This window comes from Equus caballus, chromosome 1, assembly GCF_041296265.1.
Source record: "Equus caballus isolate H_3958 breed thoroughbred chromosome 1, TB-T2T, whole genome shotgun sequence".
NCBI classification, from domain to species: Eukaryota; Metazoa; Chordata; class Mammalia; order Perissodactyla; family Equidae; genus Equus; species Equus caballus.
The window spans coordinates 91555565-91570652 of NC_091684.1; the positions used below are offsets into that span (position 1 = coordinate 91555565).

General features: G+C 39.8%; 1 protein-coding gene across 22 annotated transcripts in view; it reads left to right on the top strand.

Annotated features, from left to right (window-relative positions):
• TTC13 (tetratricopeptide repeat domain 13) overlaps window positions 1-12385 on the top strand; it is a 79376-nt gene extending 66991 nt beyond the window's left edge. For 6 of the 22 annotated variants that reach the window (XR_011423807.1, XR_011423809.1, XR_011423808.1 and 3 more), the window contains 7 exons: window positions 3199-3308; window positions 5858-5993; window positions 7203-7282; window positions 8092-8679; window positions 9672-9750; window positions 9901-9980; window positions 11493-12385. Coding sequence is in view for 12 of the 22 variants with exons in the window: in XM_023647739.2 (XP_023503507.1) it covers window positions 3202-3308; window positions 5858-5993; window positions 7203-7282; window positions 8092-8668 (900 nt within the window). In the remaining 10 variants the exon portion in view is untranslated. Of the gene's footprint in view, window positions 1-990; window positions 1031-2248; window positions 2416-3198; window positions 3309-5857; window positions 5994-7202; window positions 7283-8091; window positions 8680-9671; window positions 9751-9900; window positions 9981-11492 lie in introns of those variants that run through there. The other 16 variants (XM_023647760.2, XM_070229275.1, XM_070229264.1 and 13 more) reach the window with 7 other exon arrangements.
• The last annotated feature ends 2703 nt before the right edge of the window (window positions 12386-15088 follow it).

The window sequence follows — 15088 nt, forward strand, 5'->3', positions numbered from 1 at the left end:
TGCATATTTTATCTCACATATACAAAGAAAAAAGAGAACATCTTAAAGCTACCAGAAAAGAAAAAAACAGATTAAATGCTAAGGAAAGAGAATCCCACTGATGCCTGACTTCCCTCCAGCAACAGTGGGTTCTAGAAGACAATGAAGGGAGGTTTACTTGCGCCAACCCTACCAATGTTCAGGTGTGAGGCTAAAGTACTGTTTCAAATATCTGGTTATTTAGAAATTTCCCCCATCCTAAATCCTCTTTGTCAAAATGATTCAAGGATGTATGTGCACTCACAAAATGAACCTGAGAAGGAAGAAAAAACAAGATATAAGAAATAGTGATGAACAAAAAGCCGATGTAATAAATTGTTAATGCATAATGTTAAAAAATATAAATGTCCGAAATTAAAACACTAGGTAATGTCAACATTAGAGCTTGAGCAAAGTAGAGAAAGGAAGTAAAAATGTGCTACTGAGAGAATATAATCACTGACTGACCCATGATACTGACAGACAAAGACAAGTTTAAATATCAATATGAAAAATGTACAGGTAAACAATGAGAGGATAGGGGTGGATATATAATCTTCTAAATGCCTAAAAGGTAGGAAAATGCCTAAAAGGTAGAAGAAAACAAAGTTAGTGCAACTAAATGCTTACAAAAAGAGGAGAGGGAAAAATCAGGTGAGTAGAAAATATATTTAATGTCAGTGACAAGTCTCAACATGACATTAATAATTGATCCCCTTATTGAAAGATAGAGGATCTCAGATTGGTTTTTTAAGGTTCGGCTATATTCTGTTTACAGGAAACACCTACAACAGAGTGACATTTAAAAAGTTGAAGGGGGAAAGGTGTAGGAGGCAAATAATGAAAAGCAAAGCAGATGTGGCAGTGTCAACATAGAAACATTTGAATGCAAGATAAAGGGCACTTCAGGGGACAGAAATTATATTGTTTAAGTTAAGAAGTTATAATTTTATGAACCTTTTCTTCACCTAGGTATATACCCAAAATATACCCCAAAATGTGCCAACAACAGGTAGATTTGATTTTTTTCAATTAATTGTTTGAACTTTAATGTAAAACTTGAATAAATGTTTTTCTTGTAGATATGGTAGATAAGACTGATTTGCATCAAATGAAATTTAAGAAATTTATGTGAATGACCAAAGCTTATTAAAACAATATATAATACACTCTTTCCTCAATTTACATGCTATTTGCATTCCTAGAAGATTCAGTGTGTAGGAAAACTGTGTAACAAGTATTCAGTGTATAAGTGTAAAACGGAGTCTGGTTCCAGGCCCAGGTGATTACTAAATTATAAACAGATTCTTCGTCCACGTGAAAGTCCAGTGGGACCCTGGAAGTCGTGCACAATGTGTGACTGTCCCCTGCACTGTGGGACCTCTAAGAGTCTTGGCCCCCCCCCCCCCACTTAGTCACGGTAGCCAGCACACTCTCCCATAAATTCCCCTGACACCCCCCGGAGGGAAGAACAGCTCCACTGAGGGCCGCTGGGATGCACCATACAGAAAGTTTGTGTACTCCCGATCTTTCATCTTTGCCTGATGTCTATAGTCTACCTGACTTCATTTAGAGAACATTATCCATGGTATTGCGGATATTTTAGGCATTTAAATTTACTATATTAGGCAGAATACAAAATCAGCTTAGGGAGATGTTAATGTTTTATGTTTCTCTGTTTAAAGAGAAAAACATAATGGACTACAAGACTGCAGTCACCTAGAGTGCAGCTGTGAGGCTGAGCACCGCCCGCTGGTGCCCGCCTCCCAGTGTGCAGCCACTGCCTGTCTGACTGTGTGGTCTGGGTATGACCATTCCACTGCAGCATGTGCGCCTGCTGTCACCTAGGATTAGGGATATATTGCTATTTGGAACGGCACACGTAGAAGTATATAAAAAATGCCTCTGTATTTAAAGTGCTTGGTGAAATGTGATGCCATGACAGCTTCTGCCGAAATATACAGTGTACTTCTGGTGAAAAACCAAGTTAAAATATACCTCAGCTCCCCTCAAGGCACCTTATTAGCGCATAGTGTGGACTGGAGGTCGTGAAGGCCTGGGTCCACGTTCCACTCTGCCGTTGCCCGCTCGCTAACTTGGGCCGGGACCCCTTCACCCAGCTGGTCTCCTCATCTGTAAGGTCAAGACCTGCTCTCTCTTCCCGGTGTGTTGTGAGCAGTGAATACAAATTGTCATATAGTAACTTTTAACACATTTCTTCCTCTAAAAGTCCTTTTCTTCATGAAAGATACTTCCTGTTCTGGCTCCTGCTGCTGGCTCTGATCCCCTGAGCTGACCGGCTCGTGTCCATTGCCCCCCGTCCTTCTCTGGACTGCCAGCAAACACCTGCTGGGTCTTGCTGTTTTTAGACAACCTTTCTCCCCATCAGTGTCTCAGGTGAAGCACAACGTCTTTTTATTTTATCATTGGTTCTCTTATTCAAGTCTATCAATCCTAAAAGAAAAAAGTTGACAACATTAAATAACTGAATTTGGGGAGGATTTTTCTGGAGTAATGACAAAACCTATTTATTAGCATTTCAGTTTTGTCAAAAATATTTTAAACACAAAGCTGACATCTGAAACTGCCTTCATATTCATCCCTGCTGAGGGCCATTCTTAGCTTTGTATAATTCCTTTAACATACTTCTCTGTGGTCTGCAGAGTTGGAGAGTGTGTGTGTGTGTGTGAAATTCTCCAGTTGACAGATATAATTCTGAGTACTTTTCAGAAAAATCAGACTCTGCCTTGAAGGAGCACTAGTAGGAACACAAGGTGCTTTTTTGAGCTACGGGCTATTGGACACAACTATTCTGCTAAGAATCAAAGTTGCTGCTTATTGAGATGAACATGAGAAAAATCCCAAAGGGAGCTCCTAGGACCGAGCGGGCCCTTTGCTGATTGAGAGAGCCTGTGAGCCGTTTGTGCTGAGGTTCTCTGCTGGCCTCCGTTTGGGGCCACGGGAAGCATAACTTGGGCTCAGAGTTTGTGCCGGGGCCTGGGGTCAGTCAGAGGCGTCTTTGGAACTAGTTGCTGGGGTGGAGAATACATGGTCTCTTGCATCGGGGACTTTGATGACCCTTCTTAAGAACTTGGGAGTCAGAGTCAGCACTGCAGAGGAGCAGTTGGGGTGTGCAATGAATTATACACTAGTAACGTGAATTTTCTTTTTCCCCGAAAGCAGTTTAATACTAAAACGAAGGATGGGTTCACTGTGAACACAAAAGTTCCCAGCCTCAAAGATCAAGGGAAGGAATATGATGGATTCACAATCACTATTACAGGAGACAAGTATGTATGCTTCCTAAGAATGGGGATGAAAACGGGGGCTGGGGTCAGAAAGCATGCATATGCGTGATGTCGCTGCGGGAGCTTCAACACACTAGGCTTTTACTTTATCCTGGAATGAAAATTATCAAGGTCCAGTGTGTAGTTAGAACCAGTTATTTTTCTTATGTGACATTTAGGATATTGTACCAGCAGATGCATTTTTTGACTGTGCATTTTTTGACTGTGCCAAATCTAACAACTTTCTGGATATTAAGTGTAATTTCTGATATGTTTTGTGGAAAGCATTTTTCTGGTTCTTGATGTTCACCATGGGGAAGCCTTTTACTAATCAAATGAAAAAAGATGGAAAATTGGCAGATCAAAGACCGTTGTAAGATTTTGTAAGATTTTTTTAATACAGGTTTTAATGTGTTACAAGAGTAGTGCAGTCTTCTTATTGTAGAAAATGTAGAAAGATAAGCAAAAATAAAAACTAAAAATCATTGTTATTTTCTTTAAAAACTGAGATTATACATGTTGTTTTGTAACCTGTTTCTTTTCTACGCTTACCGTAACTTTATCATGAACATTTTCCCATATCCCCTTGTTATAAGCATTTTAAATAATCACATAGTATTCCATTTTATGGATGTTATAGTTTCTTCAATAATTTTTTTGTTATTGATCATTTAGGGTGTTTCCCATTTTTTCACTTTATAAATAACATACTAATAAACATTTTGTTAACTCTAGTTTTATTTACATCTGAAATCCAAACTTCATCTAGGAGCCTCCATATCCCTTAATATTGGGTGGAATTACCTAGAACCTTCCCACGCCCTGCCCACCACCCAGCCCAATACATGGTCCTCAACTGCTCAGCCTGCAAGGCTCCATGATTTCGGCCAGCCCAGCGGTGGGGCTGTGACCTGTGTTCTCTCAGCCCCTCTACCTCTTGGGCTGTGGCTTTTTTGTGTTCTTTTACTCTCAAACCAACCATAGGAGCCTCGTCGTCAAGTTACATGTCAAAACTTACACAGGCCTTCGTAAGTAAACAACAGTTTAGCAACTTCTAAATTTTGTACTTTTCCATATCCTTGAGGTCTCAATCTCTACCTCAAGCCACTTATCAAAGTACAGTCCTGTGTCCCTTAACGACGGGGACTCGTTCTAAGAAATGCATTATTAGGCAATTTCGTCATTGTGCAAACATCTTAGAGTGTACTTACACAAACCTGGATGGTATAGCTTACTACACACCTAGGCAATGTGGTACCAATCTGAAGGGACCACCGTCGTGTATGCTGTTCGTCCTTGACTGTACTTACCAATAAAGATCATTCTCCCCCCAAAAGGAATTCCAGGATTTGCTATTAATGTAAAAATTATTCTCCTATGTTTTCACCCACCCGTGGTTTATATGTGTCCTTAGATTAAATTCTCAGGCAGAATGGTATTACTGAGTAAAAGAGTATATAAAATTCCTTCCCATAGCACAACCAGAGGCACTCACAACTAGAATGTACACCTATGTACTGGGGGGCTTTGGGGAGAAGAAGAAAAAAAAGAGAAAGAAATTCCTTCCCCCTGAAACCTAGCATCTTTCTTCAACTGTCTGTTTCACCCCATTGGTTGCTTTTCTTGCTCTGGGCCTCTAACCCCTCACGTAGACTCATGATTGGTGTCTCTGTCTTCTGTCTCTCAGTGGCTTGCCAGTGCTTCATTGGTGTTTCTAAGGCTCCACTCCACTGGGCATTCCCTGGCTCCAGTTCCTGGTTCCTGTTAGAACCTGGCCTGCTAATTCAGTTGGACTGCTTATTCCCTGAGGTCACCTCCTGCCTCCTATCTCTGAGCCTCTGTCACTCCCATCCTGGTCTTCAAGACCCCAGTTCAGTCCACTTCTTCCATGAAGCATTTCATGTTTTCTTCCATGTCTTCCAAATTAGATCTAATCTTCCTCTTTTGAACGAGGTTATGGCCCTAAGCATGGCCTCATAATAATCTGTGGCCTTGTTTCTCCTTCCCTTTCTCAATAAAAGCAGCAGCTATGCTGTGTTCCTCTTTGTAGGATCCAAGGACTATGTTCAGCATCTTGCTACTGGTATCACATGATAAATCCCTGTTGCATCACGTTTAGATCCTCCATAGAGCCTCACATGGAGCTAAGCATGCAGCGGAAGCTTGAAAAAAAGGAAAACAGTGGAGTCCCTGAGCTTGCTTTCTGCTCGCAGTTCTTGCTCCTGATCTTCCATCATAATGTGGGGGGCTGGCTGATAAAACACTCACTAAGCGTTTAAATGTGTTCTTTGCTGTGTGTAGTTGTTTCCTCTTGTAATTACCTAAGCTCATATAATAGGTACATATGGTTAGACTGAACCAAGTAGCATGTTTTTTGAAAAAATTGCATTCTTAGGAAACTTGCCTTATGTGTCTGTAGTTAGAAAGATAGGATATGTTAGATATGTCTTTTGCCACTTCAGCATGCTAGTTGCTTCCCTTTTCTTACTTTCTGTGTTTGCTTATTTGAATTATATAGCACATGCCTTTGACACACATTCTTATATTTTTAGGGTTGGCAATATACTATTTTCTGTTGAAACTCAAACTACAGAAGAAAGAACACAATTATATCATGCTGAAATAGATGCACTTTATAAAGATCTAACAGCAAAAGGAAAAGTACTGATTCTTTCATCAGAATTTGGGGTAGGTTTTTTTGTTTGTTTACATTTTATCCATGCTTCCTATGATTCTTTTGTAAACTTTTTAAAGCCTCTACCCTTTCATTGGGATTATACATCTTATGGTTGAAATCAGCTTTAATTGATGACCTATAAATATATCTTTTTTAATATTCTTATGGAAACAATTCTCATATTTAATAACTACAGTAATTGGAGAGTGATAAATTTACTAGTTACTATATTATATTATCATAAGTTTGGCTTTGTTAAGATGTAAATGAAAAAGTTGGTCCATAATGAAAGTGGCCTATGCTGCACTTAGTGGCCCTGTCCTGGTCTGTGACCTCTTCCCTCCAGTGCCCATCCCAACTCGAGGGGGTGCTCCTTGGAGGCAGGATCTGGGATGTCACCTTCATGGCTGCAGCTACCACTGTGCCAAGAATATGGGGACACTCCATTCAGATTCCGGAGTGGGTGCCCATGGCCCCTGGGAAGTCACTTTATTTCTCTTGCATTTAATCAGCTCATACCTATAATTAAGCATCTAAGTTTTTATGCATAATTAAGCATATTTCTCAACTAAATCTCAGTGCAGAATGGGGGCTTATCAGAATCTGGGGGTAGGGAGACATGTGCTTTGAGAAAGTATATTCGGTATTAATAAGTGCTTTGTTTTATTTTAATCTCAATGTATATTTTGACATTTCAAAGACCATTAAAAGAGACAGAGATAGGTGAAGGGGATTAAGAGGTACACACATCCTGTTATAAAATAAGTAAATCATGGGGATGTAATATACAGCATAGGGAATGTAGTCAATAATATTGTAATAACTTTGTATGGTGACAGATGATTAGACTAACGGTGATCATTTCATAATGTATATAGATATTGACTGACTGATGTACACCTGAAACTAATAGGCTATTGTATGTCAGTTACATTTCAATAAAAAAAGAGTGGAATTTTTATATTTATCAGGAAAGGTTGCAGTTTTAAAAACGGCTGGGAAAGTATTGCTCTAAATTGAACTGTATGTATACCCTTTCAGTAGAAAAAATGATACAAAAGTATATAAAATATTCAAGAATATGAAAAGGAGGTTCTTGTAGGAAAGGAATGAAATAGTCCTTTTCCTGAGTAAATGATTCTTATGTGTCTTGTCACCTAATAAACAACTAGTTTATAGTCTAGTATTTAAGTTCATGAGCATACGTCTTTTTTTTCTAGGAGGCTGATGCTGTTTGCAATTTAATCTTATCCTTAGTTTATTACTTTTATAATTTAATGCCACTCTCTCGAGGATCCAGGTGAGTGATAGAATTTAAAAGTTTTTACGTTGAAAAAACGTGTTCTTTTTTGCTCATACTTCCTGTTGTGGGTGTGGGTACAAAAGTACCCCAAGCAATGGCAAGAAGCCCCCTTTTGTTTTTTTCAAAATCCACCCAAAAATTATTTCCTTGATCTACCACATCATCAAAAGAATTAGGAGAGAGAGTTCAAATATAGTGTGCTTAAGTTTTAAGGTTAGGGATCCATTCATTCAACAGGAATGTACTGAGGGCTGACTCTGCGCGTGCCGTGTGCTCACTGTATTTTAATTTCGATGTTTGCCCAGACTGTTACCCTGCCTTCTCCCGTCTGTCCCAATTTTTGGCCATTAATTGACCTTTAACCCTAATGTGTTATGCTTTTGAGTGACCAACCATTCCACACTATTTTTATTATTGTGAATAAATTCTTGCTCCTTATGAAGCCATCAGGAGTTTTTTTAGGTGTCATTAAAACAAGGGATGTGTCTGTAGCGTTTTCTTTTTATTCTCTTTTACCCAGTACTGTGGGCAGTAAATCATGTACATGGCAAATGCTATTGCTAGCACATATTTGAATTTAAGATGTTGTGGCTAAAATATATACTAGAATGTCTTTATCTTTAATTAATACTTTGAAAGTAAAACTCTCCTAAGTGTGGTAGTAAATTTTGTTATAATATTAAAAAGGCATTGAAACAAAATAGAAACATAAACGTCATATCAGCATAATTACTATTAGCTGTGTCGGCTGAATATATGACCTGCAGGAGACCTGCACACACCACCTCTTGTCACCCACTCTACAGGCACTGTGCCGACACCCAGCATTATTGTTGTCCTCACAGCGGCTCTCTTGGCTCACGTGCGACATATGAAGGAAGTACCGCTCCTGTCATCCTCGACTCTTGCTCTCAGTCCCTAAATGCTGTTGATTCTGCCTCCTACCCCTCTGTTCTCTTCCTGATGCTCACAGCTACTGCCATAGTTCAGACCTTTGTCATCTCCTGCCATAACCTTTCTAACTGTTCTCTCACACCCAGGCTTTTCTCCTTCCCCTCCCTGTGCCCCACAGTTCTTTATACCCATTGGCTCCCAATACCTATTGGCTTAAATGCAGACTTGGTGGCAGCAGGCATGGTGCCAGTCCCCATTCTGCCCTGGCTTACTTTGGCCTCGTCACCTCTCTCCTTCAACTGCCCTTTGGAACCTCTTGAAGGTCTGTGGAGCTTCTTGAGGCTCCTCCGGTTGGCTCTCTCCACTACACCTCCCTGCCTTTCCTCACACCTTCATGTCTGCTCATGTGCTTTTCCCTCCATTCCAGCCCACTTCCCTTCTCACCCTGGGCCCTGGAAGATGCAGTGCACCTGCCCGTGGCCTCTGTGAGGTCTTTTCTGGTATGCGACCCCGTGATTGACTCACTTTCCTTGGTGTCCACTCATTGCTCTTGGAAGCATTCTCTGCCAGCACTCGTGGTCTCTGTCTCCCTGGCCAGGCTGCCTGTTCTCAGAAGCAGGAGCCTCATCTAGTTATTTGTCCTGGGGTACCTTGAAAAGGGGCACACAGTTGGTGTGTACTAAATATGTCAGAATCAACAGTGAGTCTGTTATATGCCAGGAAGGAAATTTATCTAACATTGATTTTCAAACCAGTCTATTAGTACATTCTGAGAGTGTGTTCTGGTTTTATTCTTTGGGGACCAAAGTTTTTAATGCATAAAAAAATAAGATTAATATGTTTATATTTACAAAGTATATTGTATTTATGCATTTATGTATTTATGTATCATGAAGTTGTTAAAAATAAGCAAGCACATTTTCTACTCATTATTTCACAAGAATATAAAAACCAAGTGGGAAGAAAACTTCTAACAAAAACACTTTTTTTCCTCAGAAAAAGAATATTCTTGGTCACATTTACCCTTAAATTAGTAAATCAGTAAATATTTTTATTAGTAGTAAATATTTTTTAAAATAAATGAAGGCGCTGGCCCTGTGGCCAAGTGGTTGGGTTCGCCTGCTCTGTTTCTGTGGCCCAGGGTTTTACCAGTTTGGATCCTGGGCGCAGACCTAGCACCGCTCATCAGGCCATGTGGAGGTGGTACCCCACATAGCAGAGCCAGAAGGACCTACAAGTAGAATGTACAACTATGTACTGGGGGCTTTGGGGAGAAGAATAAGAAGAAAAAAAAGATTGGCAACAGATGTTAGCTCAGGTGCCAATCTTTTAAAAAAAAAAAAACAGATGAAAGTCTTCTTATGTTTAATGTCTCAAGAATTCTTAAAAGAAAGAAAATTTCATCTTTTCTGATGGAAAATCCATGGTAAGCTTTAACATGATAACTGTGTGTACACTAGGACTGACTGGTAATTGTTCTTTATTTGAACAGTGTAATAGCTTACTCAGTGATCGTGGGAGCACTGATGGCAAGTGGAAAAGAAGTTGCAGGGAAAATTCCCAAAGGGAAGGTATGTTGGAGCTGGAAGGGATAATGGCTGATTGTGTGTTTAAAGCCCAATCTGTGGATTTTGGGGATAAGATACCTGAGCTAAACAGATCCCAAAGTGGGCCTTTCTCCTCCATATTTAATCACATTTCTAAATTTCTTTCTTTTTCAGTTAGTTGACTTTGAAGCTATGACAGCTCCTGGTTCAGAGGCCTTTAGCAAAATAGCTAAAAGCTGGATGAACTTGAAAAGGTAACTACTTGATGGGGGTTAACAAAAGGATGTTTCAACTAAAGAGGGAGAAAAAGGGACTTCCTGTTACTTTTGGAGCTCTATGAGACTGGAATTGCACTCATTTTAATGAGTTATTATTATACAATATATGTAATCCACTTTTTCAAGGTTAAAATGTTTTGCTGTCATATAAGACCCCTTAAAGGCTGACTGTCTGGGTAAAAATGAATAATTAATAGAAAATAAGGAAACTAGTTTGTGAAAGAAAAGTTATGGATGTTTTATTTACATAATCAGATATTCATTTCTCTTGGCTAATTTACCCTTTATCCCAAACTCTTAGGTTCAGTATTCAGGAGTGAATTTGAAAGCTCTGAGCTAAATCCATTTCAGACCTGTTCTGAGCGGTATAGCACTTTGCCTATTCAGCTGCATTTTTACTGCACTCCAGACTTTGAGAAAATGGTACTTGTTTGTAATTTAGATGAGGAATCTCTGTGAGTCAGTGAACACTAGCCAGAAATTATCCCTGATGGTTACCCTGTGAGGAGTCCAGTAGACTCTGATCTTTCCTGGCTCTTGTTTCCAGAAGTGGCAGAGGAGTGTGTAACTTTGGGATGAAGTTAAACTCACAGACGCTCTAATAGTTAATAAAGAATAAACAAATCTCACTATTTGACCTTATTTTATTCTTGCTCCTTTTCTATATTTTTTACATAATGACCACCTTCAGTTTTGCCTTTCACATCTATTTGACATAGCAACCACTCTAAAAGTTGCTGGGTAATTTGTGCTCCATTTAAAATGGAGGAATTCATATCTGTAGGACACTCTTGTTCAATTTGTAAGTATTCCATTACCTTAGCAATGAAAACTTGTAACAGTTACACCTTGTTCTAGTGTTTTCTTGTTCCAGGTGTACTAGTTTACACATATTTTAGTAATATAAGGTCAAAAGCTCTTGCTTCCGTTTCTTACAATACTTTTACAGTGTTAGTCTTTCAACGATTCTTTAAGGAAGGTGTAACAGCGCTGCCTTGCATTGTGCAGGTTCCCTTTCACAATGTACTTTGACATACATTCTTTCATTCCATGCTCACGGTAACTCCATGAGTTAAGAATACTGTCCCTATTGCTACAGATAAGGAATGTGGGGCTTAGAGAAATGACTAAAGCTAATCAGGAGTGAGGCTGGACCTGAAACCTGTATTTTGTGATCCCACATCCAAATGCGCCCCAACAGGACACGTGTGCATAACAGTCACGTGTAAATTAGAGTTCAGTCTTCTTTCCCAAAGACTCTGGTTGAACTTCCAAGCAGCTCGTAGTGAGCCTGCTGATATCCTAGTCCATTGCTGAAGAAGGATTGTCCTGTTCACAGCTCTTTCCTGCTTTCCTAATATTGTCTGACTTTGCACATAAGGGGTGTTGGAAAATGAATATTATAATAGGAAAAAATACAACAAGCTCTGCCTTTTTTGTAAAATTGTGTTAATTTTCACACCCCTTCTTTGTGTTTTTCTTTTTCAGTATTTCACCCTCTTATAAGACTCTTCCATCGGTATCAGAGACGTTCCCGACGTTAAGATCCATGATCGAGGTGCTAAACACTGACTCCTCTCCACGTTGTCTTAAGAAACTGTAGCTACACCGTGGTATTTATACAAGGAAAGGGCCGGACCTCTTACTTCTTAAGTTATTTTTTAAAACATGGAATTATAATGAAACTAGGTCCTTTATTACTTTTGATACCAATTTTTGATAGGAATTGAATACTTGAAATCATTTTCTTTACTTCTCTGAACCATAACAAAAATCATGAAAGAGGGGGGAAAAAGCTGTGTGTCTGGGAGGGAAAGTGTATGTATTAGCCAGTGGCCTATTGGTTTCCACTTAAAAATTCATACAACTCCTTCAAAGTTTACTTCAAAAACCAAAAATTATTATTAAAAGGAGCAAAACCAATAACAAAACAGAAGTGTTTTCATTCCTCTAAAGATTTGGATATTTTTCAAAGACTTCTTTTTTATGTGCATTGATAGGCTGTCTTGTTTTCAACTCACATAATCTTCATGTGTGGGTTCTCTGCTTTATTTGAACTCTGGAAGCTTCCTGGGCCGTCAACATGCGCCACAGAGCTCACAGCCGGAACACTTATTTTGAACGATGCAGACAGTATTTGCCAGTGACACAAACACTGAATTACTGAACCATAGTTTTTTTTCTCTCTTTGTTGGAAAAAATAAGCAGTGGTGGTTTCTCTAAATCACCAGTTTTTGACACTGGATTATATATGTTTTTATTTTGTGAACTACTTTCTCTTTCAGGTCTAAGAACATTCAGAAAATAACTGATTTTTTTTCGGACAGGGTAAATGACAATGAGTAAAATGCCTTCATTAAATTATTGCCGTTTCCAAATCATTTTCATTTTCCTTTGATTTTTGTTGAAGAGTTAAACTATTCACTGCTTTGGTATTTAGTTTTTGTCTGGAAACCTTGCATGAGAGGAGCACAGCGATGGCCCCAGGATTTAATGACGCTGGACGTTAGGGTTATCTGCAGGTCTTGGAGAATGCGGCTACTCAGACAGGTGCTGTTCTGGGTACTGACGTGGGCTTCAAAAGAGCCACAGAGATGTGGCTCACGTTCTCATCTCATCTAGTAACCACCGCAGGAGAAGAGGATGAGGATAGAAGTTGTAAGGCCCACCACCTCATTTTACAAACAGATTTCACATCCACAGATCAGTTTTCCCCTGAGACTAAGGCTGTGCTCACAAAAGACAGGCCTCTTCATTTTCATTTTACAGGCGAGGGAACTGAGGCTCTGGGAGGTTAATGACTCTCCAGGGTCACCGAGCTGATGAAGCCGGGGTACTAGGATTCCACCAGTCCTCTCTGCCCTGCCCCACCACGGTCTTAGGGAACCAGATTCAGTTCCCAGGCTCTTCTCAAGACTCAGAGAATGCTTACCACCGTGCCAATCAAAACCTCCATCTGTCTCTTACATTTCTTTGCATTCTCAGTGTCATGCTGTTTTGACCAAACTGGTACACCTGAAAAAATTTTCAAAACCACAAAGGAGTTACAACAAGATACGCTCTTCAGGATTGCAAAGCAAGATGGGAATTGCAGAGATGAAACAAAGGAGAAATGAATAGGTTTTTAAAGTTTTCCCTCTTTTTGCTTATTATCCCAAAGCCAGAATTCTTCCATTTTATCAAGGACTTTTGTTCATCACCAACTCTCAAAGATTTTAAATTGTGAGGTACCCATTTTTCATTTAGGGAAATGGTCCAAATAAATTAGCTGACTTTCTGAAATATGACAGGATACGTCTAAACCCCAGAATTAGAATATATTTTTCTTGAAATTTAGTTTACCAAATTCTAAATTACTATGTTTCAGTGTTTATTTAAATAGGCCAGTTTCTACTCATGTGAGTAAAATAATTATCATATCATTAGAAATACTGAAATGCTAAATTCTGTGATTGCAAGATGTTCTGGGGAAACATTGCTTCTGCCTCAAGTCCCAAAATACTCAGGCCAAGTTGACTGTGGTCTGAACAGAATATTACGAGCAGTTTTGTTTGGTGGCTGGGAAGGTGGTACTTGCTGGTGTCCCAGTGCCCATCTTTGAGGCCTCCTGTCTCAAGAAGGCATGCAGATTTGGAATGCATTTTTATATTATGATATTTCAAGTTCTCTCATCACATCTGTTAAGTTGAAAAAATCACACCTAAAAAATCAACCAGAGTTCCATCATACAAGTTGTCCTCTGTTAAAGTTTTTTTTAAAAAACGTAAGTTTCTTTCTTAAAAATTAGAAATTAGTTTTTCTTTTTTTTTTTGTGAGGAAGCTTGACCCTGAGCTAACATCTGTGCCCATCTTCCTCTATTTTGTACATGGGATACTGCCATAACACGACAGCATGGCTTGATGAGTGGTGCTAGGTCTGCGCCCAGGATCTGAACCTGTGAACCTGGGCCACCAAAGCAGACCGCATGAACTTAACCACTATGCCACCAGGCTGGCCCCAGCGTTAGTTTCACTTTTATCCTTAAAATTTCATATTGAAACCTTTTGATCATCCTGAGGAAACAACTACTGTTTGTTTTGTCTCTGTTTGGTTTTTATCTTGTTAGCTACCCTTATCCTTTTGATTTCATGCCATAAAAATCAGGACTCTCCTGATGGGTCTGTGATGCTCTAAGCCTGTCCCCTTCCAACTCTGTGATGAAGACCTGGAAACACTGTGTTGGAGGTGTGTCTCTTCCCCAGGTCAGATGGGAGTGTGAGAGGCCATGTTCCCAGTGCTTTGCAGGTTGGTCTAGTTATGTATGTGCATTTGGGGTCTCTTACACTGCAGCTATTACCATTAGAAATCCTTTAGACAACTCATTTTCCTACTAGTTGTCAGTCTTAGGACCCCTTTGCTCCCTAGAAAAGCTGAAATACATGTTAGAGGGGCTCATGGATTAGTCCAGAAATGTCATCCAGGATCTCACTCTATCTGTCATGGCTCAACACAGTCCGTTAGCAAGGCCGCTCTTCCCTCCCTCCTACAAAACACCATCCCCCATCTCTCCACTTCTCCTCAGCTCCATTGCTACCTACCCAGTCCATTATAATCTCTCTTAGACCACTTCCGTAGTCTCTGACGTGTCTTCCTGATGCCACTGTGCTTGAACCCTTCACAGCTTCTCACTGCCCTGAAATAAAACCCAGTCTCCTACCACAGCCCACCTGGCGTGGCCTCTCTCTGTTTCTCCAAGCTCACCTCTTACTACTCTTCCTCTCACCCACACACTCTAGCCACACTCCTTCTGTTGTACCATCAATTCACCAAGGCTTTGCCTTCCACAGGAGCCTTACTAAGGTTAACTCAGTGCTGTCCAATAGAACTTTCTATGATGATGGGAATGTTCCGTATCTGCCTTGTCCAGTACAGTCGCCACCAGCCACAAGTAGCTACTGAGCACTTGAAGTGGGGCTAAGTGTGACTGAGGAATTGAGTTTTTAATTGTTTTAATTAATTTAAATTTAGATAGCACATGTAGCTAGTGGCTATTTTACGGGATAGCACAGCCTAGAGAGTTCCTAATTAGACTTTAGAATAAGTT